Source organism: Symphalangus syndactylus, chromosome 1 (genome assembly GCF_028878055.3).
Source record: "Symphalangus syndactylus isolate Jambi chromosome 1, NHGRI_mSymSyn1-v2.1_pri, whole genome shotgun sequence".
Classification (NCBI taxonomy): Eukaryota; Metazoa; Chordata; class Mammalia; order Primates; family Hylobatidae; genus Symphalangus; species Symphalangus syndactylus.
This window is the reverse complement of record NC_072423.2, coordinates 150,456,252-150,482,522: the sequence shown is the minus strand read 5'-3', so window position 1 is coordinate 150,482,522 and position 26,271 is coordinate 150,456,252. Positions and strand designations below refer to the sequence as shown.

At 50.1% G+C, this 26,271-nt stretch overlaps 1 protein-coding gene across 1 annotated transcript in view; it reads left to right on the top strand.

Moving 5' to 3' along the window:
- C1H8orf74 (chromosome 1 C8orf74 homolog) overlaps window positions 1–25,371 on the top strand; it is a 33,127-nt gene extending 7,756 nt beyond the window's left edge. Inside the window, exons 3-4 of the mRNA XM_055295017.1 lie at window positions 22,409–22,815; window positions 25,009–25,371. Coding sequence (XP_055150992.1) covers window positions 22,409–22,815; window positions 25,009–25,245 — 644 coding nt within the window. The 3' untranslated portion in view covers window positions 25,246–25,371. The remainder of the gene's footprint in view (window positions 1–22,408; window positions 22,816–25,008) is intronic.
- The last annotated feature ends 900 nt before the right edge of the window (window positions 25,372–26,271 follow it).

The following is a 26,271-nucleotide window of genomic DNA, read 5'->3' as shown; positions in this document are numbered from 1 at the left end:
AGGTCTCCTGCCTGCCCCACCCGGACTGCAGCGGCCTAGGCAGTCCTGCAGCATCGCTCGTGGAAACCACAGCCTTTCCTCCCCCCGCTTTGCTCAGTGTTTCTGCTCCAGTTCTGCCCAACCCCAGCCCTAACCTTGATCTTCTCTGGAGACATCCAAGTGGCACTGCACAGGTTTGGACCACAGGCTCTGAGTCACCAGCCGTTACCTGTGCTCCATTCTCTGCTGGGCCCTCCAGCCCTGGGTAAACTCCCCTCTTGACTAAGCCTCTCCCCATCCTTGGATCGCATCACCCAGAGCTGATCTTGGCCCCTTCAGCGTTGGGCCTCACGGGCTTAGCTTCTTTCTCCAGGCCATGGCCATGGCCATGGCCACGGCCTGGACGCCTCACACCTGCATTTCTGCAGCTGTGTCCTCTGTGGGCCCTGCAGGCCTGCCTGGCCCGGCTCCTTTCCTGTGATGACTGCCTCGTCCGTCCTTCTCACGCCCTGCTTCCCCAGGCGGTCCCCCTTCCCTCTCCACTCAGACCACAGGCCTCCCTGGAGTCCTCAGCTGGACAGTGAGGAAGGCCTGGCCTGGAGAGGCTGGAGCTGCCAGAGGGGGGTCTGCACCCTGTACATCTTTGTTCCCTCTGATCTCCCAGTGCTGAGCAGTGCATATGGCACAGAATAGGAGTTGAGGGAAGAAACCAATGAATGAACAAACCAATAAATGTGTCGATTCCTGATGCCCATGGAGACAGACAGTTTAAGATGCGCAGAGGAGGCGAGGGGCTGGCCTTCCCCCAGTGACGCTCCTTCCACACTGCACGCATCGCCAATGTGAGAGGCAGCAAACAGCAAATTCTGCAGTCAAGAGGTCTCAGTTCAAATCCCACTGCTGTCACTTCACTGCACAGCCTTGAGAACAATAGTTTCCCTCTCTGTGCCTCCGTTTCTGCCTCTGTCAAATGGGGGCAGTAACAGTTCCTACTTATAGGAAGGAGCAAATGAATTGGACATGCAGCACTTACAGCAGGGTGACCAGCACATAGTAAGTGCTTAATCAGTGTTCTCTACCATATGCCTGGAGGCGACACAGGATGGTCCCATGTCCACGTCCACCCATGTCCAAGACTCGCCAAGCAGAGAGAAGGTGCCACCCTCTGCAGCCATGGTTCAGGGCAAGAAGGAGCTGCACGCGGGCCATCAGGGTGCTCGCTGTCTACACCATTTCTTGTCTTCCCTTCATCCTGTAGATAGGTTCAAGGCATGGGCCAGCAGAAGGGAGGCCCAGACCACCTCTGGCCTGGACTCTAACCAGCTGCCCACACTCATGCTTGGCCCTGGGCACACAAGGGAGCCAGCCTTGCTGCCTACCAGACTGAGAGAGCAGGAAACTATTTGCTGTCCTCAGGAGGGGCCCAGGTGGCCAGGGGCAGAAAGAGCTGGCGGAGGTGGCAGGTCAGATCCTGGCACATTCCAGCTCTTTCCCACCTTGCATCCCACCCTGTCCTACTCCTGGCATTGTCCCCATCTCAGAATGTGGGTGCAGGCAGCCAAGGCAGGGGCGGGGGTTCTCTGTCTGTTTTGGCTAAAATCCACATGGGGCTTTCAGTCGTCTTGGAAAGTGGCTTCTCCAGGGATGTTTTTGTTGTTGTTGTTAATCTGGAGCTAAGGATGGTTGCACTGTGTTTGCATTCTAGATAACAAAGTTGGCAGTCGCAGTGAAGGAGGGTCATGTTTGCACAGCAGTGATTCAGAGCTCTGCCAGCACAGCTGCCAGTGCAGTTTATCTCCCAGTCCGATCAGGCCTTGGCAAAGGGAGGGAAGGTGGCCCTTTCTTCAAAAGCTTCAGCTGGCTCTGGCCTGACAAACACCTCTCCAGGACGTTCTGCTCTCCACACCAGGCCAGAAGAAGGAGTCCTTTCCTTGTGCCTTCTTGGCCAGCCTCCAGGAAGCTCTGGGCAGCTCACATCCAGCCATCTCCCCCGGGCCAAGGGTGAAGCCACCAGCCGTGGCACAGAACGGCGGGAGTCTTCAGCTTGGGATGTCCTGGTGGGAGAAAACCACAGGAAGGGGGCCCAGTTTGCCGGCCTTATCTAATCCTGGGGAGGCTCAAGAAAGGAGAGGGATGTGGGGGCCTTGAGGAGCCGCAGAGATTTAGGGTGCCCAGGAGGCCTGCACAGGAGGCAGGGAAGGTGGGGACAGACTCCCCTGCTTCAGGCTTCCCTTGGCAGGAAACTGAGCCTGGAGGTGTCCCACCTGTGGCCACCTGGCACCTGCAGGACCTCCCCAGCCCACCACCACTCTGACCTCTGTGCTGCTCCGCCCTTCATCATCATCACGCGTGGCAGGAATGGCCTCTCTCGGACACTCTATCGAGACAGCTGAAGCAGGAAGAACCTTTGCATATGGCCAGGCCGGCAAATCCCAGGCCTGGCAGGAGACGGGACTTGTGACAGGTCAGTGGAGGCACAGGGCAGCTGGGTGAGTGCCTGGTGAAGAGCGTCATGGTCCTGGCATCCGCAGTTCCACCCATGGCCACTCCTGGTTCTAAAGGAAATGCTGCCCAGGTAGCCTAGGATGAGAAGGCAGCCACCTGCCCACGGCAGCCTGTGCAGGCAGGAGGCAGTGACTCTTCCAAGCTCCTGGCATGACGGTTCTTGCGGGGACACTCATGGCCATGCCTAGGGTCTGCCCAGCAGCCCTGAAGTACCCCGCCCTCATATTGGGGAGCCTACAGCCTCTCAAGACCCCCGAAGCAGACAGAAGATGCCACCTCTGCAGCCTGGGAAATGCTCCTTCCCAACCAGAAACTGACACCCCTCAGGCGAGACCTGGAGGGGCCTTTAAATGAGACTTCATGATTGATGGATGGTGGAAATCTCCACAGCGGCCCTAGATTGAGATCTTAGAGGAGCATTTCTCGGGACAAACGAGCAGCTCTCCTTTTGTAGATGCCTCCGTGCAGTATTAGTTTACCAGGGTTGCTGCACAGAACCATGGACTGTGTGGGTTCAACAACAAACATTTATTTCCTCATAGTTCTGGAGGCTGGAAGTCCAATGTCAAGGCCCTGGCAGGGCTGGTTTCTCCCGAAGCCTCTCTTCTTGGCTTATGGACGTCTGCCTTCTCCCCACGTCCTCTCGTGGTCTCCCTCTGTGCACCTGTGCCCCGGCGTCTGCGTGTGTGTCCACGTTTTCTCTTCCTATGATGACAGCAGTCCTGTTGGATGAAGCCTGGCCCTAATGATCTCATTTGACCCTAATCGCCTCTATAAAGACCCTCTTTCCAAGTACGTCCTGACATACTGGGGATTAGGACCTCAACACGTAAGGAGGGTGTGAGCACTCGAGCCTGTAACACTGAGCAAGGTCACCACTCCTCGGGTGAGCGGGTGTCAGTAAGTAGGTCAGAAATCAAGACGGGGCCATAGAAACCTTCCCCTGCCTTCTGCAAGAGACCATCTACCCCACAGAGGGAGGCCTTGTGTGTCATATGCTTGGCCTCTTACACAGCTTCTGTAACTGTCACTGCAACCTGGCTTCACAGGTGCCATTTGAAAGATGAAGACACTGAGGTCTGGAGAGATTGGGTAACTTGCCCAAGGCCGCACCTCGAGTGAGTGGTGTCGGGATTTGAACCCAGGTCAACATCTACCCAGCTGTGTGACTTTTCATTTTGACAACAGGGACCTATCCACTCATCCAGGGGTGCAGGAGGGCCTGAGAAGCAGGCAGCCCAGGAGAGGCCCCATGGCGAGTGGGCCAGGGCTGCGGAGTGCAGACCGAGCAACACCTGGATGAGCCAGGTCGGACACCTGCTGACTTCCTAACTGGGTCACCCAGAGCTGCTCACAGGAGAGGCTGGGATCCTGGCCCCAGCAGGAAGCCTCCAGGATGGTGAGTGGCCCAGGCCTAGCTGGCAGGGTGATTTGTGCCCTTTGGCTAAGGTGTCCTGGCCTGGATGTGCCACCTGTGCGTGGGCAGATGGTACACGTTCTCTCAGGACCCCTTCCCACGTCTGACTTATCAGGTTCTTCCTCCATCAGCTGGACTTACTGGTCAGCCTTGGAGCCCCAGCATCAGAGGGGACAAGGTATGAGGATGGAGTAGCCACATCTGAGGCTGGGAATGGCACTGCGTCCCTGAGACTGTGGGACTGCCCAGTCGCTTTCATCTCTGGGGGACGATGACCATGAGGATGACCAGGATCCCAAGTCAGGGCTCCCCTCACCAAGCTTGAGTCAGCTGCAAGGCTTGGCCAAGATGCACTGGCAGTGCCCCAGCCGTGGCTACAGGGACCGTCAGCTCCACGGAAATCCCCACAGCTTATGAGAGCTGAGAGGAGCCCCAGAGGTCACTGGATCCAACCCCCACCTGACAGACATCCAGGAATCCCGTCTCTCCGGTGTCTGAGCATCTGAGGCCCTCAGCTGTCAGACTGATGGGGAACGCCTCCTCACTTCTGGAGAAGAGACCTACTCTGCCAGTGAGCAGCTGGTGCTTCTGGAAAGTTCTTCCTGCTGTTGCACTGAAAGCTGCCTCTTTGAGCATTCTGTTGGCTGGCCCCTGTTCTGCCCCATTCTCCAGCAAGCTCAGAGTGAGTCCAAAGCCCTGCGTGCTAAGGAGCCGGCCTTCCCATGATGCTAGGCAGGAGGTGACTGCAGCAGGACAGGAGCCCCATGCTTCCAGGAGGACCAGGGAAGGGGATGATATCATAATCTCAGCCATAGACATGGCACACTGAGCCCTCTGCCCATATCATCTCATTTAATCCCCATGGCAGTCTTGGGTGGATGGGTACTGTTGTCCACATTTCACTAACTCAACTGAAGTTCAGAGAGGTTAGGTAACTTGCCAATGATCACACAGTAGAGGGCAGAACCACTATTAACCTTGAGACTTTCTGGCTGCAGAGCATGTCCCTTCTGCCAAAGCTCTTTCACATGAATCATTCTAGCTCCCTGAGAAATGGGGGCAAATATCGGTGAGGGGACAAGTCTCCTAAGCGGACCAGGTAGGGGGACCATTATGGACAAAGAGAAGGGCGTGGACAAGAGCCCATGACAGTCTTTAAAACATATAGTCCTGAGCTTGCCCTCTGAGCCCTAGGCAAGTGACCAAAAAAGAAGTCTTTAAAAGAACAACAAAATATTTCTAATCTTAGTGTTTGAGTAGATTTTCCCCTTAATATGGATATTGGTTTATAGTAGTCCCCTCTAATCCATCAGAGACATATTTCAAAACCCCCAAGGGGTCCCTGAAACAGGGGATAGTACCACACCCTATATCCACTACTCACCAATTTATTTTTCTCTCTTCACAATTTCACAGATAGAAGATTTGTTCTTATGTAGTTCTTAGAAACCTCAGCATATGATTTTCTTTCTTTCCTTATGAAATCGAGAACTTTCACCTTTTCACTGAAAGGAAGCACTTGGTGGCTTCTGTTTGGCATATCCGAATTGCCAGCATCACTACTGTTGCCCTTTGGGGCCATAATTAAGTCAAATAAGGGCGACTTGAGCATGAGCGCTGCGATACTTCGACGGCCCATCTGATAACGGAGATAGCTCCTAAGTGACCAGTGGGAGGGTAGCGTTGACAGTGGGGGTCCCCTGAAGGAAGGATTGATCCACTCTCCATGTGGGACAGAGCAGGATGACGCAGATTCCATCATGCCACTCAAAATGGTGCAACATCTAAAACTCACGAACTATTTATTTCCGGAGATTTTTACTTAATGTTTTTGGACTACGGTTGACCACAGGTTATTAAAACCAAGGAAACTGGAGCTGCAGTTAAAAGGAGACTACTGTATCTTATCAAATAAAGTGAAAAGATGTAGTGGATGGGAAATCAATATGGCAATTCCTCAAAAAGGCAACAATGGAAGTGGCATATGATTCAACAATGGCTCCTCTGGGTACACACCCAGAAGAACTGAAAGTGGAGACTCGGGTAGGTGTTTGTACATCCATGCTCATAGAAGCTTTACTCACAACAGCCAGAAGTGAAAGCTACCCTAGTGAGCATGGATGGATGAATGGATAAGCAGAATGTGGTCTATCCATACAATGGAATATCATTCAGCCTTAAAAAGAAAGGCAATTCTGTCCCATGCTACAACATGGAGGAACCTTGAAGACATTATGCTACATGAAATAATCTAGACGCAAAAGAATAAATATCACATGAGTCCGTCTATGAGGAACCCAGAGTAGTCAAATTCATAGAGACAGGAAGTAGAATGGGGATTGCCAAGCGCTGGGAGGAGGGGGAGTGGGGAGTTAATGTTTAATGGATACGGAGTTCTAGTTTGGGATGATGAGAAAGTTCTGGAGATGGATGGTAGTGAGGGCTGCAAAATAATCTGAATGTTCTTAATGCCATAGAACTATACACTTAAAAATAGTTATAATCGGCTGGGTGCGGTGGCTCACGCCTGTAATCCCAGGACTTTGGGAGGCCAAGGCAGGTGGATCACGAGGTAAGGAGATTGAGACAATCCTGGCTAACACAGTGAAACCCCGTCTCTACTAAAAATACAAAAAATTAGCTGGGCATGGTGACATGTGCCTGTAGTCCCAGCTACTCAGGAGGCTGAGGCAGGAGAATCACTTGAACCCGGAAGGTGGAGGTTGCAGTAAGCTAAGAATGCACCACTGCACTCTAGCCTGGGCAACAGATCGAGACTCCATCTCAAAAAAAAAAAAAAAACAAAGGAAGTAGTTAAAATGGTCAAGGTTATGTTATGTATATGAAAACAATTCAAAAATTAAATTTATATCTAAGAATGCTAGTGGACACATTGTAGTGCTGTATATTTCCTGTATCTTCCATTCGCTCCTAAAAAATGGCTGTGGTGTACTCTCCTTGGAGTTGGAGGATCTGGATTGAGACCTGATTTTGCTACTGAATAGCAGTAGATAAGCCACATGCATGCTCTAAACCTCAGTTTCTTCATCTGTTAAATGGTATCAAATTCCTATTTTATAGGTTGGTTGTGATAATTAAATGAGTTGATGGATAGTGTAAATGCTTTAAAACTGTAAAATAACACACTAATATAGTGGTAGTATTATTTCCTGAGAGCTTAGCACTGGGCAGCAACCACATGTCCAGAGCTTTCTGGGAAGATTTTCCATTATCTGCCCTGTCGTTCTCATAAGCACCCACACGCTTTTCAGTACAAGAATCTAGACTGGGGTCTATGGCCACACCACCTTGAACGTGCCTATCTTGTCTGATCTTGGAAACTAAGCGGAGGCGGACATGGTTAGTACTTGGATGGGAGACCACCCTGGAATACCTGGTGGTATTAAAAAAATTAATTAATTCAATAAAATAATAGTAATAAAAAGAGAATTTGGGTTTGGGAAGTCTGGCCCATCTAGCAGGTTCTTGCCATGGAGGCACCCACAATAGTGGGGAGAGAGAGGATAAAGCACAAGAGCCTGTTGAGATATGTGGTAAGTGGTGGCCTCTTCCCCTACCCATAACTGGGAACCCAGCCCACTCCCAGCTGTCCTGTCCCCTCCACTGTTTGAGTGACCAGGAAAGAAAGAGCCTCCACTATTCTTTGGGTGGGGCCCCGTGTCCGCCCATCCCACCAAAGGTGAGTAGAATCACCAGGCAACCGCCAAGAAGGGACTGGATTAAAGAAATCCAGTCTCTAGGGTTACTGTCCTAGAGCCATGCTTCATTCTCTGCCAAACCAGGTTGAGTCCAGGAGCCCACATAACCCACCAGAGAGTAGGAATGCCAGCAGAGGCCTGATGATGGCAATGACGGTGACAATGGCATTACTTATTGAGTGCTTACTGTGTACCAGGCACTGTGGAAAGCACCATATATGCATGCTGTTCTCTAATCTTATGAGGTAGAGATTTTTATTGCCTCTATTTTACAGGTAAGAACACTGCTGCCCATGTCTCTTAGACTGTGCAATCAATATATGCAATGGTTTTTATTAAAAGTCTTGAATAATAGAAATAGATTGCATTACGGCCAAACACAGTGGCTCACGCATGTAATCCTGGCAGTTTGGGAGGCCAAGGCGGGTGTATCACCTGAGATCAGGAGTTCAAGACCAGCCTAACCAACATGGTGAAACCCCCACCTCTACTAAAAATACAGCTACTTGGGAAGCTGAGACAGGAGAATCGCTTGAATCCGGGAGGCGGAGGTTGCAATCAGCTGAGTAAGATCGCACCACTGCAATCCAGGCTGGGTGACACAGCGAGACTCCATCTCAAAAAAAAAAAAAAAAAAAAAAAAAAAAGAAATAGATTGCATTAGAAAAACTGCTTCCAGTGTGAAAAGATTCTGCTTTCAAATACTATTTTTAAATCTGTTTACTTTTCTGTGATTTTATCATCATTGCACAAATTAGGAATAACTTATTTTTCAGGGTCACCATCTTCTTAAAGTAAATCTTTCATTTAATTATAGCATACACACAGAAAAATGCATAAATTATAAATGTTCATCTTGATATTTCTCAGAAAGTGTGCCCGTTTACCAGCATCCAGAACTAGAAAGTAGAATTAAAACATTATCAGCAACCAGGCCAGGCGCAGTGGCACACACCTGTAATCCCAGCACTTTGGGAGGCCAAGGTGGGGGGATTATCTGAGGTGAGGAATTCAAGACCAGCCTGGCCAATATGGTGAAGGTTGTCTCTACTAAAAATACAAAAATTAGCTGGGCGTGGTAGTGTACACCTGTAGTCCCACCTACTTGGGAGGCTGAGGCAGGAGGATCACTTGAACATGGGAGGTGGCGGCTGCAGTGAGCCAAGATTGCGCCACTGCACTCCAGCCTGGGCAACAGAGCAAGACTCCATCTTCAAAAAAAAAAAAAAAAGAAAGAATAAAGAAAATTATCTGCAACCAAAAGCCTCTTTCTAACTCTTTCCAGAAACTACTACTGACTTCTAACATCATGGTTGTGCCAGTTTTAATAAACGGAATAAAAAAGACAAAGAAGTGCGTTACTTCCAACTATGTGGTCAATTTTGGAGTAGGTTTGGTGTAGTGCTGAAAAAAATGTATATTCTGTTGATTTGGGGTGGAGAGTTCTGTAGATGTCTATTAGGTCCGCTTTGTGCAGAGCTGAGTTCAATTCCTGGGTATCCTTGTTAACCTTCTGTCTTGTTGATCTGTCTAATGTTGACAGTGTTAAAGTCTCCCATTATTATTGTGTGGGAGTCTAAGTCTCTTTGTAGGTCACTAAGGACTTGCTTTATGAATCTGGGTGCTCCTGTATTGGGTGCATATATATTTAGGATAGTTAGCTCTTCTTGTTGAATTGATCCCTTTACGATTATGTAATGGCCTTCTTTGTCTCTTTTGATCTTTGTTGGTTTAAAGTCTGTTTTATCAGAGACTAGGATTGCAGCCCCTGCCTTTTTTTGTTTTCCATTTCCTTGGTAGATCTTCCTCCATCCCTTGATTTTGAACCTATGTGTGTCTCTGCATGTGAGATGGGTTTCCTGAATACAGCACACTGATGGGTCTTGACTCTTTATCCAATTTGCCAGTCTGTGTCTTTTAATTGGAGCATTTAGCCCATTTACATTTAAAGTTAATATTGTTATGTGTGAATTTGGTCCTGTCATTATGATGTTAGCTGGTTATTTTGCTCATTAGTTGATGCACTTTCTTCCTAGCCTTGATGGTCTTTACATTTTGGCATGTTTTTGCAGTGGCTGGTACCAGTTGTTCCTTTCGATGTTTAGTGCTTCGTTCAGGAGCCCTTTTAGGGCAGGCCTGGTGGTGACAAAATCTCTCAGCATTTGCTTCTCTGTAAAGTATTTTATTTCTCTTTCGCTTATGAAGCTTAGTTTGTAAAAGAACAGAAATTATAACAAACTGTCTCTCAGACCACAGTGCAATTAAACTAGAACTCAGGATTAAGAAACGCACTCAAAACCACTCAACTACATGGAAACTGAACAACCTGCTCTTGAATGACTACTGGGTACATAACGAAATGAAGGCAGAAATAAAGATGTTTTGTGAAACCAATGAGAACAAAGACACAACATACCAGAATCTCTGGGGCACATTCAAAGCAGTGTGTAGAGGGAAATTTATAGCACTAAATGTCCACAGGAGAAAGCAGGAAAGATCCAAAATTGACACCCTAACATCACAATTAAAAGAACTAGAAAAGCAAGAGGAAACACATTCAAAAGCTAGCAGAAGGCAAGAAATAACTAAAATCAGAGCAGAACTGAAGGAAATAGAGACACAAAAAACCCTTCAAAAAATTAATGAATCTAGGAGCTGCTTTTCTGAAAAGATCAACAAAACTGATAGACCACTAGCAAGACTAATAAAGAAGAAAAGAGGGAAGAATCAAATAGATGCACTAAAAAATGATAAAGGGGATATCACTACCGATCCCACAGAAATACAAACTGCCATCAGAGAATACTACAAACACCTCTACGCAAATAAACTAGAAAATCTAGAAGAAATGGATAAATTCCTGGACACATACGCCCTCCCAAGACTAAACCAGGAAGAAGTTGAATCTCTGAATAGACCAATAACAGGCTCTGAAATTGTGGCAATAATCAACAGCTTACCAACCAAAAAAGTCCAGGACCAGATGGATTCACAGCCGAATTCTACCAGAGGTACAAGGAGGAGCTGGTATCATTCCTTCTGAAACTATTCCAATCAATAGAGAAAGAGGGAATCCTCCCTAACTCATTTTATGAGGCCAGCATCATCCTGATACCAAAGCCTGGCAGAGACACAATAAAAAAAGAGAATTTTAGACCAATATCCTTGATGAACATTGATGCAAAAATCCTCAATAAAATACTGGCAAACTGAATCCAGCAGCACATCAAAAAGCTTATCCACCATGATCAAGTGGGCTTCATCCCTGGGATGCAAGGCTGGCTCAATATATGCAAATCAATAAATGTAATCCAGCATATAAACAGAACCAAAGACAAAAACCACATGATTATCTCAATAGATGCAGAAAAGGCCTTTGACAAAATTCAACAACCCTTCATGCTAAAAACTCTCAATTAATTAGGCATTGATGGGACGTATCTCAAAATAATAAGAGCTGTCTATGACAAACCCATAGCCAATATCACACCGAATGGGCAAAAACTGGAAGCATTCCCTTTGAAAACTGGCACAAGACAGGGATGCCCTCTCTCACCACTCCTATTCAACATAATGTTGGAAGTTCTGGCCAGGGCAATCAGGCGGGAGAAGGAAATAAATGGTATTCAGTCAGGAAAAGAGGAAGTCAAATTGTCCCTGTTTGCAGATGACATGATTGTATATCTAGAAAACCCCATTGTCTCAGCCCAAAATCTCCTTAAGCTGATAAGCAACTTCGGCAAAGTCTCAGGATACAAAATCAATGTAAAAAAATCACAAGGATTCTTATACACCAATAACAGACAAACAGAGAGACAAATCATGAATGAACTCCCATTCACAATTGCTTCAAAGAGAATAAAATACCTAGGAATCCAACTTACAAGGGATGTGAAGGACCTCTTCAAGGAGAACTACAAACCACTGCTCAATGAAATAAAAGAGGATACAAACTAATGGAAGAACATTCCATGCTCATGGGTAGGAAGAATCAATATCGTGAAAATGGTCATACTGCCCAAGGTAATTTATACATTCAGTGCCATCCCCATCAAGCTACCAATGACTTTCTTCACAGAATTGGAAAAAACTACTTTAAAGTTCATATGGAACCAAAAAACAGCCCACATTGCCAAGTCAATCCTAAGGCAAAAGAACAAATCTGGAGGCATCACGCTACCTGACTTCAAACTATACTACAAGGCTACAGCAACCAAAACAGCATGGTACTGGTACCAAACAGAGATATAGATCAATGGAACAGAACAGAGCCCTCAGAAATAATGCCACATATCTACAACTGTCTGATCTTTGACAAACCTGACAAAAACAAGCAATGGGGAAAGATTCCCTATTTAATAAATGGTGCTGGGAAAACTGGCTAGCCATAGGTAGAAAGCTGAAACTGGATCCCTTCCTTACACCTTATACAAAAGTTCATTCAAGATGCATTAAAGACTTACATGTTAGACCTAAAACCATAAAAACCCCAGAAGAAAACCTAGGCAATAGCATTTGGGACATAGGCATGGGCAAGCACTTCATGTCTAAAACACCAAAAGCAATGGCAACAAAAGCCAAAATTGACAAATGGGATCTAATTAAACTAAAGAGCTTCTGCACAGCAAAAGAAATTACCATCAGAGTGAACAGGCAACCTACAGAATGGGAGAAAATTTTTGCAACCTACTCATCTGGCAAAGGGCTAATATCCAGAATCTACAATGAACTCAAAGAAATTTACAAGAAAAAAACAAACAACCCCATCAAAAAGTGGGCCAAGTATATGAACAGACACTTCTCAAAAGAAGACATTTATGCAGCAAAAAAACACATGAAAAAATGCTCATCATCACTGGCCATCAGGGAAATGCAAATCAAAACCACAATGAGATACCATCTCACACCAGTTAGAGTGGTGATCATTAAAAAGTCAGGAAACAACAGGTGCTGGAGAGGATGTGGAGAAACAGGAACACTTTTACACTGTTGGTGGGACTGTAAACTAGTTCAACCATTGTGGAAGTCAGTGTGGCGATTCCTCAGGGATCTAGAACTAGAAATACCATTTGACCCAGCCATCCCATTACTGGGTATATACCCAAAGGATTATAAATCATGCTGCTATAAAGACACATGTACACGTATATTTATTGCGGCACTATTCACAATAGCAAAGACTTGGAACCAACCCACATGTCCAACAACGATAGACTGGATTAAGAAAATGTGGCACATATACACCATGGAATACTATGCAGCCATAAAAAATGATGAGTTCATGTCCTTTGTAGGGACATGGATGAAAGTGGAAACCATCATTCTGAGCAAACTATTGCAAGGACAAAAGACCAAACACCACATGTTCTCACTCATAGGTGGGAATTGAACAATGAGAACACATGGACACAGGAAGGGGAACATCACACTCCAGGGACTGTTGTGGGGTTGGGGGACTGGGGAGGGATAGCATTAGGAGATATACCTAATGTAAATGACGAGTTAATGGGTGCAGCACACCAACATGGCACATGTATACATATGTAACAAACCTGCACATTGTGCACATGTACCCTAAAACTTCAAGTATAATAATAAAAAAAAAACAGACAAAGAAAAGGAACGCTGATGCCCAGAGAGGCAAAATAACTTGTGCAAGTGATGAAGTTGTGCGCCTGAGGTTAGCCCACATCTGCCTGAATCCCCAGTCTGTGCTCATACCAGACATACCCCACTGCCCCTGACAGAGGAGCCGAGCTTCAAGGAATGGCCCCAGCATCAGTGCCATCTTCAGTCCCATCTTCAGTCCAGGTGTTCCCTAGGCTCAGGGGTGGCTGCCATGTGACCATGAAGGTGGCTAAGAACAGAACACACAGCTATTGAATCCTTGGTGCCGAAGTCACAGGGCAGGAGGACGATGCATCTCCAGCCAGTGTGGTCCTCCTCTGGCCAGTCCGGGCCCATCCTGATGAGGTCAGGAGGGATGTGGCTGCTCCTCTTCCCCCATGGGAGTGTCAGGCCCAACCAGCCTGCCCTCTCTCCTCTCCCTGCAGTTTACCAGGTGGCTTTGGAAAGGCGTCATACTGAAGGGACCACTTGTGCTGCAGTAGGAGGTGGGAAGGCCAGCAGTCCAGGGACCCTGGGACAGGCAGGAGCCACAGAAGAGGTCTCAAGCAAAGGTGGCAAGCTCTCAGTGGTCTTCCCGACAATCCTGCGTGTCCCCAGGCTGTGGTCAGCAGGACAGACACAAAGCTAACTCCCAAGAACAGCACCTGGCCCAGTCTCCTGCCGTGGCTCCTCTGTTCCCTTCTCTGGGCATACAGTGCCCCAGCCCACCTTTCACAGACATTTCTGACCTACCAAAAAGCACCAGGGCTGGGGCAGTGCAAAGAAATAGACAACAACCCCTTCCCTACACAGGGAGTGGTGACCGGGAGGGCAGCTCTACCACCAGGTTCCTGACCCTTCACCCCTGGGCTGGAGCTCAGGTCCTGACTTTGCCACAGGTTAGCTTTAGGCAAGTCTCATTCTTTTTTCTGGGCCTCAGTTTCCCCATTTGTAGAGAAAAACGATAGGACAAGCTCAACATTTCTCCTTGGTCCAGAGAGATGTGCTCCTTGGTCCAGAGAGACTATTTGCCCCGAATAGATTTGAGAAGCATTGCAAACGCTCCATGCCTTTTGGTGATCTGCTAAGCTCATTTGCATATTTTGTTGAGCTCATTAGCATATTAAAGCTCTATTTAATCTCCTTGGATCCAACATATCTTAAAGGTCTCTCTGGCTGTGAAACATTCATTTTGATATACAAGTGACTCTTGAACAACACGAGATTTAGGGCCACCAACCTCCTGTGCAGTTGAAAACCCATGTGTAACTTTGGACTCTTCCAGAATTTAGTTACTCATAGCCTACCGTTGACCAGAAGCTTACTGATAATATAAACAGTCGATTCACATACATTTTGTATGTAATATGTACTATATACTGTGTTCTTACAATAAAGTAGGCTGAAGAAAAGAAAGTATTAAGAAAAACATAAGGAAGAGGAAATACATTTACCCTTCATTAAGCGGAAGTGGATTACCATCAAGGCCACTATTCTCGTCATTTTCATGTTGAACAGGCGGAGGGGGAGGAAGAGGAGGGGTTGATCTTACCGTTTTGGGGGTGGCACAGGAAGAAAATCTATGTGTAAGTGGACCCACAGGAGCATCTGGAGGCCGAAAGTTAGAATTCAGCCTAGGGACTCCTTCCTCGTGCAGTTCCAACCCACGTTGTCCCAGGGTCAACTGTAACAGCTATTGCAAAACGTTCTTTGGAAAATGTGACCGGTGGGGTTGGAGGTCCCTTGCAGTGTCCACCTCCAAGAATCTACAAAAGACCACAAAGCCGCTTGGAGCTGGATGGCCTGGAGTTTGAATACCACCTGAGGGGCCCTGAGCCAATCCCTCAGCCTCTTTGAGCCTCAGTTTCTCTCCCGGGAGGAGAGGGGTTGGTGCCTGCGCCAGCCTCACCGTGCTGGGAGCTGGGAGACCGAGTGACCCAGAGCATGCATGGCACAAGGTGATGGGTGCTCCCTAACTGAGGGGAGCTCACCTGGGCGGTACAGTCCCCGGCACCCCGGGGTGAAGGAGTTTAGTAGAGTCTCCCCAGGAGCACAAAGGGGGCAGGGGGCAATGCGGGGCGGGAGGGATGAAGGATGCCATTGGGTGGAGATGCTGGGCCCTTGCTTTCGTCTGCTTCCCACCATACTGGGCCAGCCCTGGTTGGCGCTCAGGTGTTGGGAAAGGTGAGCAGTGCCACGCTGTAGCCTGAGTTGGTTCCTGCCCCTGGGAGGAAAGATGGGGGAACCAAACTGGTTTATCGGGGTACCTGGGTCCTCCCACTCAGGCACACCCACAAGGAGCAGCCTTCCCCGTTTCCAGCCCTGCAGGGATGTGGCGATCTCCCCCCGGCTCACCCAGCCCAGACTCCAGGTGTGAGGGGCCAAGGAAGCCACTGGAGCCCCCTGGTCTGAGCTGTTTCTGCCCTGATCTTGGAGCTTCCCATGCTGACATCTGCCCAGCAAGCCTCCCCCACCCTTCCCGTCCTCATTCCTCTCCTCCTCCACTCGTGCTGCATCTCCTCGCAGGTGCTGGCCTCCAGGGGCTTGGGGACCATCTTCAGGAAGTTCCCAGCAGCCAATGCAAATGAAGGCCACTCCCTGTTATTGAAGAGCAACTTGCAGGCACAGATCTGTCCGCCCGGCAGCCAGAGGCTTCTCCCTGAGACTTAATCCCTCCGCTTTCTGAGTCACCAGGAACTTCTCAACCCGAGGCCCAGGGAGTGTGGTCCGAGGCCAAGAAACTGTGTCTCATAAGCCGGCTTCCAACAAGCTTTGCTGAAACCCAGAACCAGCCAAGAGTGTCTGGGGGCTGGAAGTTAGAATTCAGCCCAGGGGCTTCTTCCCTGTTGACCCAGGACAAGGTCTGCACTTGGTTTGTATGACCTGTCAGGTGCAGGCCACAGCCTATGGCCATAGTAGGGCATCGGCCAGGATGACAAGCTGCCAGGATACCCAGGCACGGCTGCTGAGTGCATTCACACTGCTGAGCCTGGCGGACTTCTCTTTTCAGATCTGCGTTCTGTGTACGGCTGCTGGGGCTGAACAGAAGGGCTCAGGGGCTGGCCTTCGCCAAGGAGGCAGACACAGCCACCCACAGCTGCAGGATGCAGGTGACCCCACCCCACGCTCCGTCAGGCCAGGCCAGGCTGGAGGAGGAGCAGGGTACCTTCTGGCAAGTTCAGAGAAGGTGTGATGAGTCATCTGATGAAGCTCACACACTGTCACCCCCACACAGGCCCAGAGTCCAGCTTGCTAATCAAAAATGATGGCCTCATGCCTGCCCACCCTCTGGGATCCCTCGATGCGCAGCCTCTGGTGTCCTCCATGCGGCCACCATCTTCCCTCTGGGATGGCCCCAACCTCTCATGTCTGGCCTCAGTACCTCTCCACCAGGTTCTTAACCCTGAGGAATTTGATAATTTTATGTACACTATCCTTGGAGGTCCTGGTGCTCCGTGATGAAGTCAACTCTTTCACATGGCACACAGGGCTCTCATGAAACGACCCTGTCCAAACTGACCACAAGCCCTGGGTCCCCCACCTCAGTCCCCAGAATCCAGCTTTGCCTCCCAGACAGCTGGGTGTGGCCCTGTGCACACACCCACGCGGTACCCCACTCACCTCCGGCTTTTACTGCTGCTGGCCCCTCTGCTTGGGACCGCCTTTCCCACCGGCATCTGGACTCCAGCCTGGTGCCCCCAACACGGGGCGTGTGCAGATCCCCTGGCCTCTTCAGAGCTCCTTCTTCTCTCACTGCATCCCTGCGGGGAAGCTCCTGCCAATTGATGGCAGGCCTGCACGCTCTGATGCCCAACTCTGAGTGAAAGGACAGGAAGGGACAGAGGGCATGTGGGGCCAGGGGGTCTTTGCTGTCCTGAGGGCAGCAGCAGCCAAGAGCTTCTGGTCAGTGAAGCAGGACCTGGACCCTGCCCTGGGCTGATCCCCGCCAAGGCCTTGGCCCTTCCTTCCGACACAGCTCGTTCCTCCTGCTGCCAGATTAGCTCCCTGGAACCTGGCTCCACTCACCCGCTGCCTGCTGGAAACCCTTCTGCCATGTCTGGGTGGGCCTGGCCTTTGGCGCCTGTTCTGCCAGCCCAGCAGCCTCCATGGTGAAAGCCTCGGCCACAGGAAACATCCCCCAATGTCTGGCACATGGGAATGTTCCCTAAATAAATCCTTTTGTGTGTGTGTGAGACAAGGTCTCACCTTGTCGTCCAGACTGGAGTGCAGTGGCACGATCTGCAGCCTTGACCTCCTGGGCTCAATTGATCCTCCTGTCTCAACCTCCTGAGTAGCTGGGACTAAAGGCATGCACCACCGTGCTGGCTATTTTTTTTAAAGTGTTGGGGTCTTTCTATGTTGCCCAGGCTGGTCTTGAACTCCCAGGCTCAAGTGATCCCCCTGCCACGGCGTCTGAAAGTGCTGTGGCCACCCATTCCCTTGTGTCCATTCAACAAGTCTCCTCTTCTCTGCAGAGCACCTCCTGGGAGCTGACTGCTCTGGCACTTGGCACCCAGCAGTGAACAGAAAAGATGGCCTCTCACTCTCTCGCAGCTTGAATGCTAGTGGAGGGAAAATGACCAAGAACAAATCACATCAGTAAAATTCACAAGATCAAAGACCGTGATGAGTACTCTGGAGAAAGACTCCGTCGGGGGTAGGGAGATGGGCAGTGGAGAGGGTCTCTGCCAGACAGTGGTCCTGGGGGTGGGACCCCTGCAGGGCAGGGCATGCTATGGGCTTTCAGGGCCTGGCCTACGCAGCCTCATCTCCAGCCAGGCAGCTCCTTGCCTGCAGATCTCCAGCCTGCTCACTGCCTTCCTCCCCTACCTTTCAGTCCCTCAGTGGGCCATGCCTGCTTCAACCACAGGGCCTTTGCACACGCTGCTCCCCCTCTTGCCTCGCCCTTTACCACCTTTCTTTGCCCAGTAAACCCCTCTGACCCAGACCATCCCAGCTCCTTTACTGCCTCCTCAGGGAAGCCCTTCCTGACCTTCTGCCTGTCATGCGTGCTGCCAACCCCACACAGCCTTTTGCAGAGCTAGATATCTGTGCGTTTCCTCCCCAGCCCTCCACCACCTCCCTGGAACCTGGAAGAATTCTTGGCACAGGCAAAGCCCCCAATAAGTATTTGTTGACCTAATGAATGAACACCTCCACCTTGACATATTAGAGCTGGTTCACTTACTCTCTAGACTTTGATTGGGCCTCCACTGTGCACAAATCCCAGTGCTGGGGGCTGAGAATACAAAGGTGGCCATCATGTGTTCAACTGTCTCCTCTTCAAGACTGGAAGCTCTCTGAGGGCAGGGGTCATATCAGAGGTCAGCGTGTCACCATATGGTATTCTCTCTGTTGGTAGGCCCACTGTCCCTCAAACATCCCCCGTAAGAACCTGGGGGTTGTGCCAGTTTCTGTCTTGCACACCCTATGTCCAAGGACGGCCAGGTCCTGCCACTGAGATCTGCTCCTTCTGTGCACTGCCCAGAAGACAGAGCCCTGGCTTCTGAGTGTGGCATCCATCCAAGGCCCTCGGGTCTGTCTTCCACCCACCTCTCCATGCAGCTCTTGCCATCGTCTGCCTCCACCTTTAGGTGCCAACGACAACAAGCCTCACCTTGCTCCCACCCAGGCCAGGCTGCTGCCTGCTCCTCTGCTGCCACTCCGCTGGGCTGTGAAGTGGCCCCACCTCTGGGCCTGGCTCAGCCTCACTCTGGGATGCAGCTCACACATCACCTTCTCTAGGAGGACCCGGTCCTGAAGCCCATGCTCTTCACCCAACTCTGCTCCTCTTTACTATGCACTGTCATTATCTGCTTGTGTCTCTCCTGTAAGCAACTGAGAGCAGGGGATATGACTTATTTGTTGTCATAGTACTGCCAGAATCTTGCACAGTGCCGAGTAATTAATAGGCAGTAACAATTTATAGGTTCAGTCACCTTTGGCAAACTAATCTTGGGTGAATGGAAGGATAAATGTGTAAACCGAAAAGTATCTGAGATAGGTCTCAAACAATTTAGAACGTTATTTTGCCAAGGTTAATGACGTACCTCGGAGAAAGGTCTGTTCCTTTCTCCAAAGATAATTTTGAAGGCTTCAGGATTTAAAGGGGCAAGTGGGCTGGAGGGGAAAGAAGGAGGGTGTGGTAATCCACATGTTGCAAGAGAAAAGGAGCAGGTGGAGAATAATCAATTCTGTGTTCCTCCCTTGCTCAGTAAATTGGCACTCTATATAAGATAAGGCAAACATAGAGTAGCTACCTGTGGAGATATTTAACCTTTTATTTATAGCTACCTGCTTAGGAATCAAAGGAAAGGCAGTTTCTCGTGTTACTCAACTTTCAGCTTAATTTTTTTCTTTTGGCATAGTGAATTGGGTTCCCAAGTTTTTATCTTCCTTTCACAAACGGATGGAAGGATGGGTGAATGGATGGGTGGATAGATCAAAGAATTAATGGATGGATGAATAGGTGAACAGATAAACAAATTGGTGGAAAAACAGATCGATGGATGGAAGAATGGATGAATGAATGGATGGAAGGATGGATGGATGGATGGATGGATGGATGGATGGATGCATGGAAGGATAGATGGATGGATGGATGGATGGATGGATGGATGGATGGATGGATGGATAAGTGGAAGGATGATGGATGAATGGATGGATGGGTGGGTGAAAGAATGAATGGAAAGATGGACAGAGATGAAGGAAGGAAGGAATAGAGGGAAGGCTGGATGGGGGAGGGGAGAGGGGAAGGGAGAGAGTTTTTTTGCAAAGGTAGAAATAAATTCTTTCTACAGCATTTATTGACTGCTGGCTTGTATTAGGCTCTGCACGAAGCTGGACATCTTACCCCATTTGACCCTTCCAACAAGCCTGTGAAATCAGTGTGACTAATCTGAATTTTACATTTGAGAGAAAAAGGCCCAGTGTCATATGTAAGAGGGACAGAGTATCTCAGACCTCCAAACCCAGTACCCTCCCGAGAGGAGTGTAACCCCTGGGCTCCAAGCCTGCTGCTTTGCCATGACAGAAAGGAGAAGTACAGCCTCCAGTCTGTGATTCTGCATGATGGAGCAGTCCCTCCTTCCCTCCCCCAGGAGGCTGAGATTGCCAGAATCCAGGCGTCACTCCCAGCACATCCCAACATGGCTCCAAGTTGAGTGGTGCCCCTTTTGCTAATATTTTCCCAATACCATGATATCTCCACCCTCTGGGTATTTTGGGGAGATTCAAGGTGAATATTTCCATACAGAGCAAGACAGCCTCAGTGACCAGCCAAGAGGGAACATGAAGGGAATGGGGGGTGGGGGGACTTCAAAACAACCTCATGGGCAAGACTGAGACAGTCCCCGCTGAAGGGGCATGGAGCAATCTAGCTGGGGGTGAGGAAATCGCATAGGGCCCCATGGAGGGCTCACACAAAGGAAGAGAAAAGGAAGGAGTCTGTGGACAAGCCAGGTCCCCTCCTTCGGGGAAAAGCCCGCCTCCTTGCCTATAGCATGTTACTTTCATTGTCGGCAGAGGGAACTGTGGAATTCTCCAAAGCACATGATCTAGTGGGTGCCTGGCCCAAGCCCTCATTCTTCAGAGGGGAACACTGAGTCAGGGAGCAGGAGAGGCTTGGCCAAGTCCACAGTGCACTTCCGGGCCGGTGTCTGTGAGAACCCAGGTCTCCACGCCAGGGCTGTGCTCTTCCACTGCCTTTGACTTGCCTATCTCTCTGCCTGGTGTCTGCTCATCTGCTCACCAGGGTAGGCATGTAATTCAGCCACGACCCTTCATGAACCACCTCCTCTGTCAAGACCCAAGCAGATGATGGGAGAGCCCTGCCTCCGACCACTGTGCTGAGCACCTGAAAGAGTTGTGAGCAGGAGGAGTAAAGGGGAGAGGAGGAGAGAAGAAGTGGGGAGATCCAAGGAGCACTGCCCTTGGTGCTGCCCTCAGGGCCAATCCTTTGCATGGGGTAAATAATATTTTCCCAACTCTGCAACATGAGCCACGAGCACAGCAGTTGCCTGGGCATCAATCAATCACCTCCTGCTCCACTCTTTTTTTTTCTTTTTTTGAGATAGAGTCTTGCTCTGTTTCCCAGGCTGAAGTGCAGTGGCACGATCTCAGCTCACTGTAACCTCCACCTTCCGGGTTCAAGCAATTCTCCTGCCTCAGTCTCCCAAGTAGCTGGGATTACAGGCACCTGCCAACACACCCAGCTAATATTTGTATTTCTAGTAGAGATGGGGTTTTGCCATGTTGGCCAAGCTAGCCTCGAACACCTCACCTCAAGTGATATACCCGCCTCAGCCTCCCAAAGTGGTGGGATTACAGGTGTGAGCCATTGCGCCCCACCGCCTCCCACTCCACTCTTACGGGAATTCCTTTTCTACATTCTCATCTCCTTCCTAAAGAGTTAGAAGCAGAAATAAGATAAAGCACAGCTTAAGTAGGTCTTTAAAACAGGCATCCAAAGACACAATACCGGCCAGGTGTGGTGGTTCACTCCTGTAATCCCAACACTTTGGGAGGCCACGGTGGGAGGATAGCTTATGCCCAGGAGTTCGAAAAAAAAAAAAGACAAAATACTGGTAATAACAATGTGATTATACTGAGATCATATAATCACATTTATATGATTATACTGGGGTAATCATGTAAGAAAAAAATGGGATAAGTGTAAGTTACTGCAAGTAAAAAAAGAAACGTGGTACACTCCATACCTTTCAAAAGCTAATGCGTGGTAATAAGAATCGCACTTACAGCCGGCATGGTCGCTCACACCTGTAATTCCAGCACTTCAGCAGGCCGAGGCAGAAGGATCGCTTGAGGTCAGGAGTTCAGCCTGGGCAAAACAGTGATAACCTCATCTCGACAAAACATAAGCAAAATTAGTCAGGTTTGGTAGCATGTACGTGTAGTCCCAGCTACCCAGGAGGCTGATGCACGGGGATTTCTTGAGCCTGGAAGTTGGCGGCTGCAGCGAGCTACGATTGCACCACTGCACTCCAGCCTGGGTGAGAGTTAGAACCCGTCTCAAAAAAATAAATAGGAATAAATATTTTTTAAAAATCCAGTGGGGACATGGGCTCTGTGACCAGGCTGTCTGGGTGCAGAGCCTACGTCCACTGCCTGGCAGGGCAGCTCTGTCCCACTCCCCCTCTGTACCTGGCCCCTGTGCCCACAGGCTGCTCCATTACTGAGGCTGTGACGATCCTGGGGAACAAGCTCAGAGATTACCAGGGCCATTTCAACACCACCCACCTGCTGTCCCTCTGTGACTACTTCCACGACACCTTCATCCGCCACTACAAACTCTACCAGTATGTCCTGGGCCGGGACCAGCAGGTCGACCTGACCGTTGCCCACCTGGAGGTGTGCATGCCACCCCAGCCCCTCCCGCTGGCCGAGGGCATGGACAGGGACTTGTGGACCCACGAGCAGCAGGTGGCCACGCTGACGGAGTCCGAGGCACAGAAGCGCGCCGACGTGCTGCTCCTGAAAGAGGCGCTGCGCCTGGAGCAGGAGAGCTCGCTGCAGAAGGTGTTCGCTGCCGCCGCGCCTGCGCAGCCCGGCCAGGTCCTGGAGAGACAGGTGAGGCTCTGCTCACCTGCTGTGGGTGGGCACCTGGGCCTGCAGAGACACCAGCCAGGGCTGGAGTCACTGCAGGAGGGGAGATGCAGGGAGGAATCAAGAGTCTACCACGGGCTTTGTGGTAGACTAAAGGTAGAAATTCCGGTCCCTATTTTAATGATGAGACGACTGAGGCTCAGAGAACTTTTCAGCTCGCCAAGGTCACCAAGCTAGCATGTGGTAGAGTTCACATTTGGACTGAGGCCTGGCTGACCCTGAAGTCTAAATTCCTTCCTCTGTGTCATTGATCAGTGACAGATTCCACCAAGAGAGGCAGGAAAAAGACCCCAGCTTTGGAACTGCTGCAGATTCTCCACAGCCCGCATGCCCCTAGGCTGGGGGAGAAGATGGAGGAGGCAGGGACATGGGGATAGCTCGGGGAGGGTCATGTGACCAGGGAGACAAAGGCTGGAGCTGGGGCCCGGGGAGGACTTAGGAGGATCCGGTGCCTGGATCTCAGACTTTGGGCTGCCCTCTTGGAGGGTCTGCCAGACCACTGGGGCACTAGCTACCAGCATTTCCCACAACCAGCTCTTCAATGACCATGACGACCCCGGCCCCAGGGTAGCTGACTTCCTGAGGGCCTGGCCAAGCCTACATTAGTTTCTTAGCTATACACAGGCATTGAAGTCATCATTGTTGCATCATCTTTGAACATACTTTGAGAGACAAGTATGTGCATGTGTGTGTGTATGTATGTGCGTGTGTTTCAGGCATTGGAGTGGGGGAGTTGCAGGGCCTGTGAGTTCCAAGGGATTTTGGTTTCTGAATCATCAGCTGAAGAGCAAATGGCCCTGGGAAGTATTCCTTTAGGGTTACACACACACACAACACACACACACACACACGCACATACACACACAGGAAAATCTCTACAGAGCAATGAGCATAGCAGCCTGGATGGTGCTCATCTAAGGATAAGTCTCCGGACAAATAGCACATCAGGGGGCCATGGCCATGTAATCTTAGTTCATGAAGACATTCAGTAAAGACCCAACAAAACCTATGCAACAGTCTATGTCTCTGGCCCCCTTCAGGGACCTTGCTCTAGCACACGGGGTGGGGCGGGGCATGGCCACAGTGGCCCCCTAATGTCCTGCACTTCCCACAGCTGTTCCTGCCTGTTCCTCCCAGCTCCCTGCCCAGCCTCCAGCATGGCATTGCTGGCCTCTGCCTGGCAGAGCTGGTGAGCCAGAGCCCCTACACTGTGTGCCCCAGCTATGTACCTGAGATGGGGCACTCAAGGGCATAGGACAAACACCACGCCTTGTCTTATAGCACAACCTTCCCCAATAATTTTTTCTACAAAAACAACCAAGAGGATATTCTGGGGCAAATGTACAATTTTGCATACCTTTTAAGTGAATACAAGATCTCAAAGAAATGCACTAGAGCCAACCAGTTGCTTCCAGTGTGTCCCCTGACAGTAGCTCCTCTGCTGTGTGGTTGCTCGGGCAGGGAACCTGGAGAAACACAGTTACATGGTCCATGTGTCCAGGCTCTGTGGGCTGTTAACTCTGATGGAGTTGACCAACAGGGTTTCCTGTTTAACATGGGGGGTGGACGGTGGCTGCATTTCCATTCTTCCTATGGCTGGCTGGGTGCAGGACACACCCGCTCTCTGAAGCAATTTCCCCTGTCCCCTCCCATGAAGCTGCCACTAGAACTTTGAGAGGTGAGAATGAGGATGGTGGGGGGGCAGGGTATCCAGATAGAGCCTGCACTGACCAGGAAGTAGGGTCTATAGGAATTATGGCACTGGCCGATGGGCCCAGAACAAATGACACACTCAAACAGCCTGGCCGTCACTCTAGGCCAGAAAAGAAAAGGGAGGGAGTGACACTTGGAATCCAAAAAGAGAACTTTAGTTATAGGCAAGAGCTGAGGCACAGGGAGTGTGACTACCCCTGGTCCGTGGCCCTGGCCAGCCTACAGCCAGTCAGGAGAAGATGAAGACCTCCCCACCCTCAGACCTCCCGCCCCTAGTTGGCTGAAATCAACCAGAAGCCAGAGGTCAAGGCAGCCACGGCCCATGGGCAGGGTGAGACGGGTGGACAGTGGACACATTCTTGTACCCGCAACAGGGGCTGAGTTGAGAACCGGATCTGGCGAGGCTCCCCAGCCCCACTCACCGGCCCTGCCCGTTCCTTCCAGGAGTTGGAGAGCCTTGTCTGCGAGGCGGTCCACACCCAGATGGAGATCCTGCAGCAGCTGCTGCAGCGCCAGATCCAGAACACATTCGCCATCTTGGACCTGAAGCTTCAGAAGAAGACTCTGAACCTCAACGCCCCCACCCCTATCCCGCCCCCCATCACCAGCCACGCAGGCCAGGAGGAAGCCCTGAAGCCCCAAAGAGCGAGCAAAGGAAAGAAAGCGAAGGCAAGGAAGTAGGAGGCCCCGACCGCCACACGAGACTGACTGGGGACCAGCCACCCATAGCCATGAGCCTTGCAGCACGGTGAGCTCAGCACCCAAGAGAGACTTCTCGTAATTAAAAGAAACAAACCCTTGCCATCATCTGGTCTCTGTCTTGGAAACCACCTGCTACCACCTAAAATCCAATCCAAATGATCTCCTCTGAGTGACAAGAGATGGCTGTGCACCTCTGCTAAGCACAGAGCTTTGCTCTGGGGGTACTTGTCACATGCTGACAAGCCTGAGCTCCGCTGAAGATGGAGCCACCCATGGGTGCAAGCCGGTAAGAGTGAGGGTGCCCCACACACCAGCGAAGCCCTCCAGGGAATCCCGTGCCAAGTAAGGAGAATCTATCCTAGGATTCTTCCTCCTGACATTTCCACCACAGGCTTCATTGCATGCAGTCCAGCACGCAGGTCTCCCACAAGCGGACCCAGAGCCATGTGCCCTCTAGAAAACTCTTCCTCCCAGGAGCATCTGCACTGTCTGGACTCAGGCAGGGGGCAGGTGCTGTCCCAGAGGTGGGAGACCTGGCATGGAGCCCGCTTTGCCATGGATCAGCTGTGTGATGCTGCCTGTGTCCCTTTCATCTCTGGGCCCCAGCTCTCTCCTGTCGAGTAGGGGTGCTGTGGGATGGTGTCTCCGGTCCCTCTCTCACTAAGAGGCGGACATGGTTAGTATTTGGATGGGAGACCACCCTGGAATACCTGGTGGTATTTAAAAAATTAATTAATTCAATAAATTAATAGTAATAAAAAGAGAATTTGGGTTTGGGAAGTCTGGCCCATCTAGCAGGTTCTTGCCATGGAGGCACCCACAATAGTGGGGAGAGAGAGGATAAAGCACAAGAGCATGAGCTCTGTCTGTGTTAGTTACTTATTGCTGCATACCAAACTATCCTAGAATTCGGTGGTTTAAAACAACAATCACAGCCACGTGTGGTGGCTCATTCCTGCAATCCCAGCACTTTGGGAGACCAAGGCAGGTGGACCACCAGAGGTC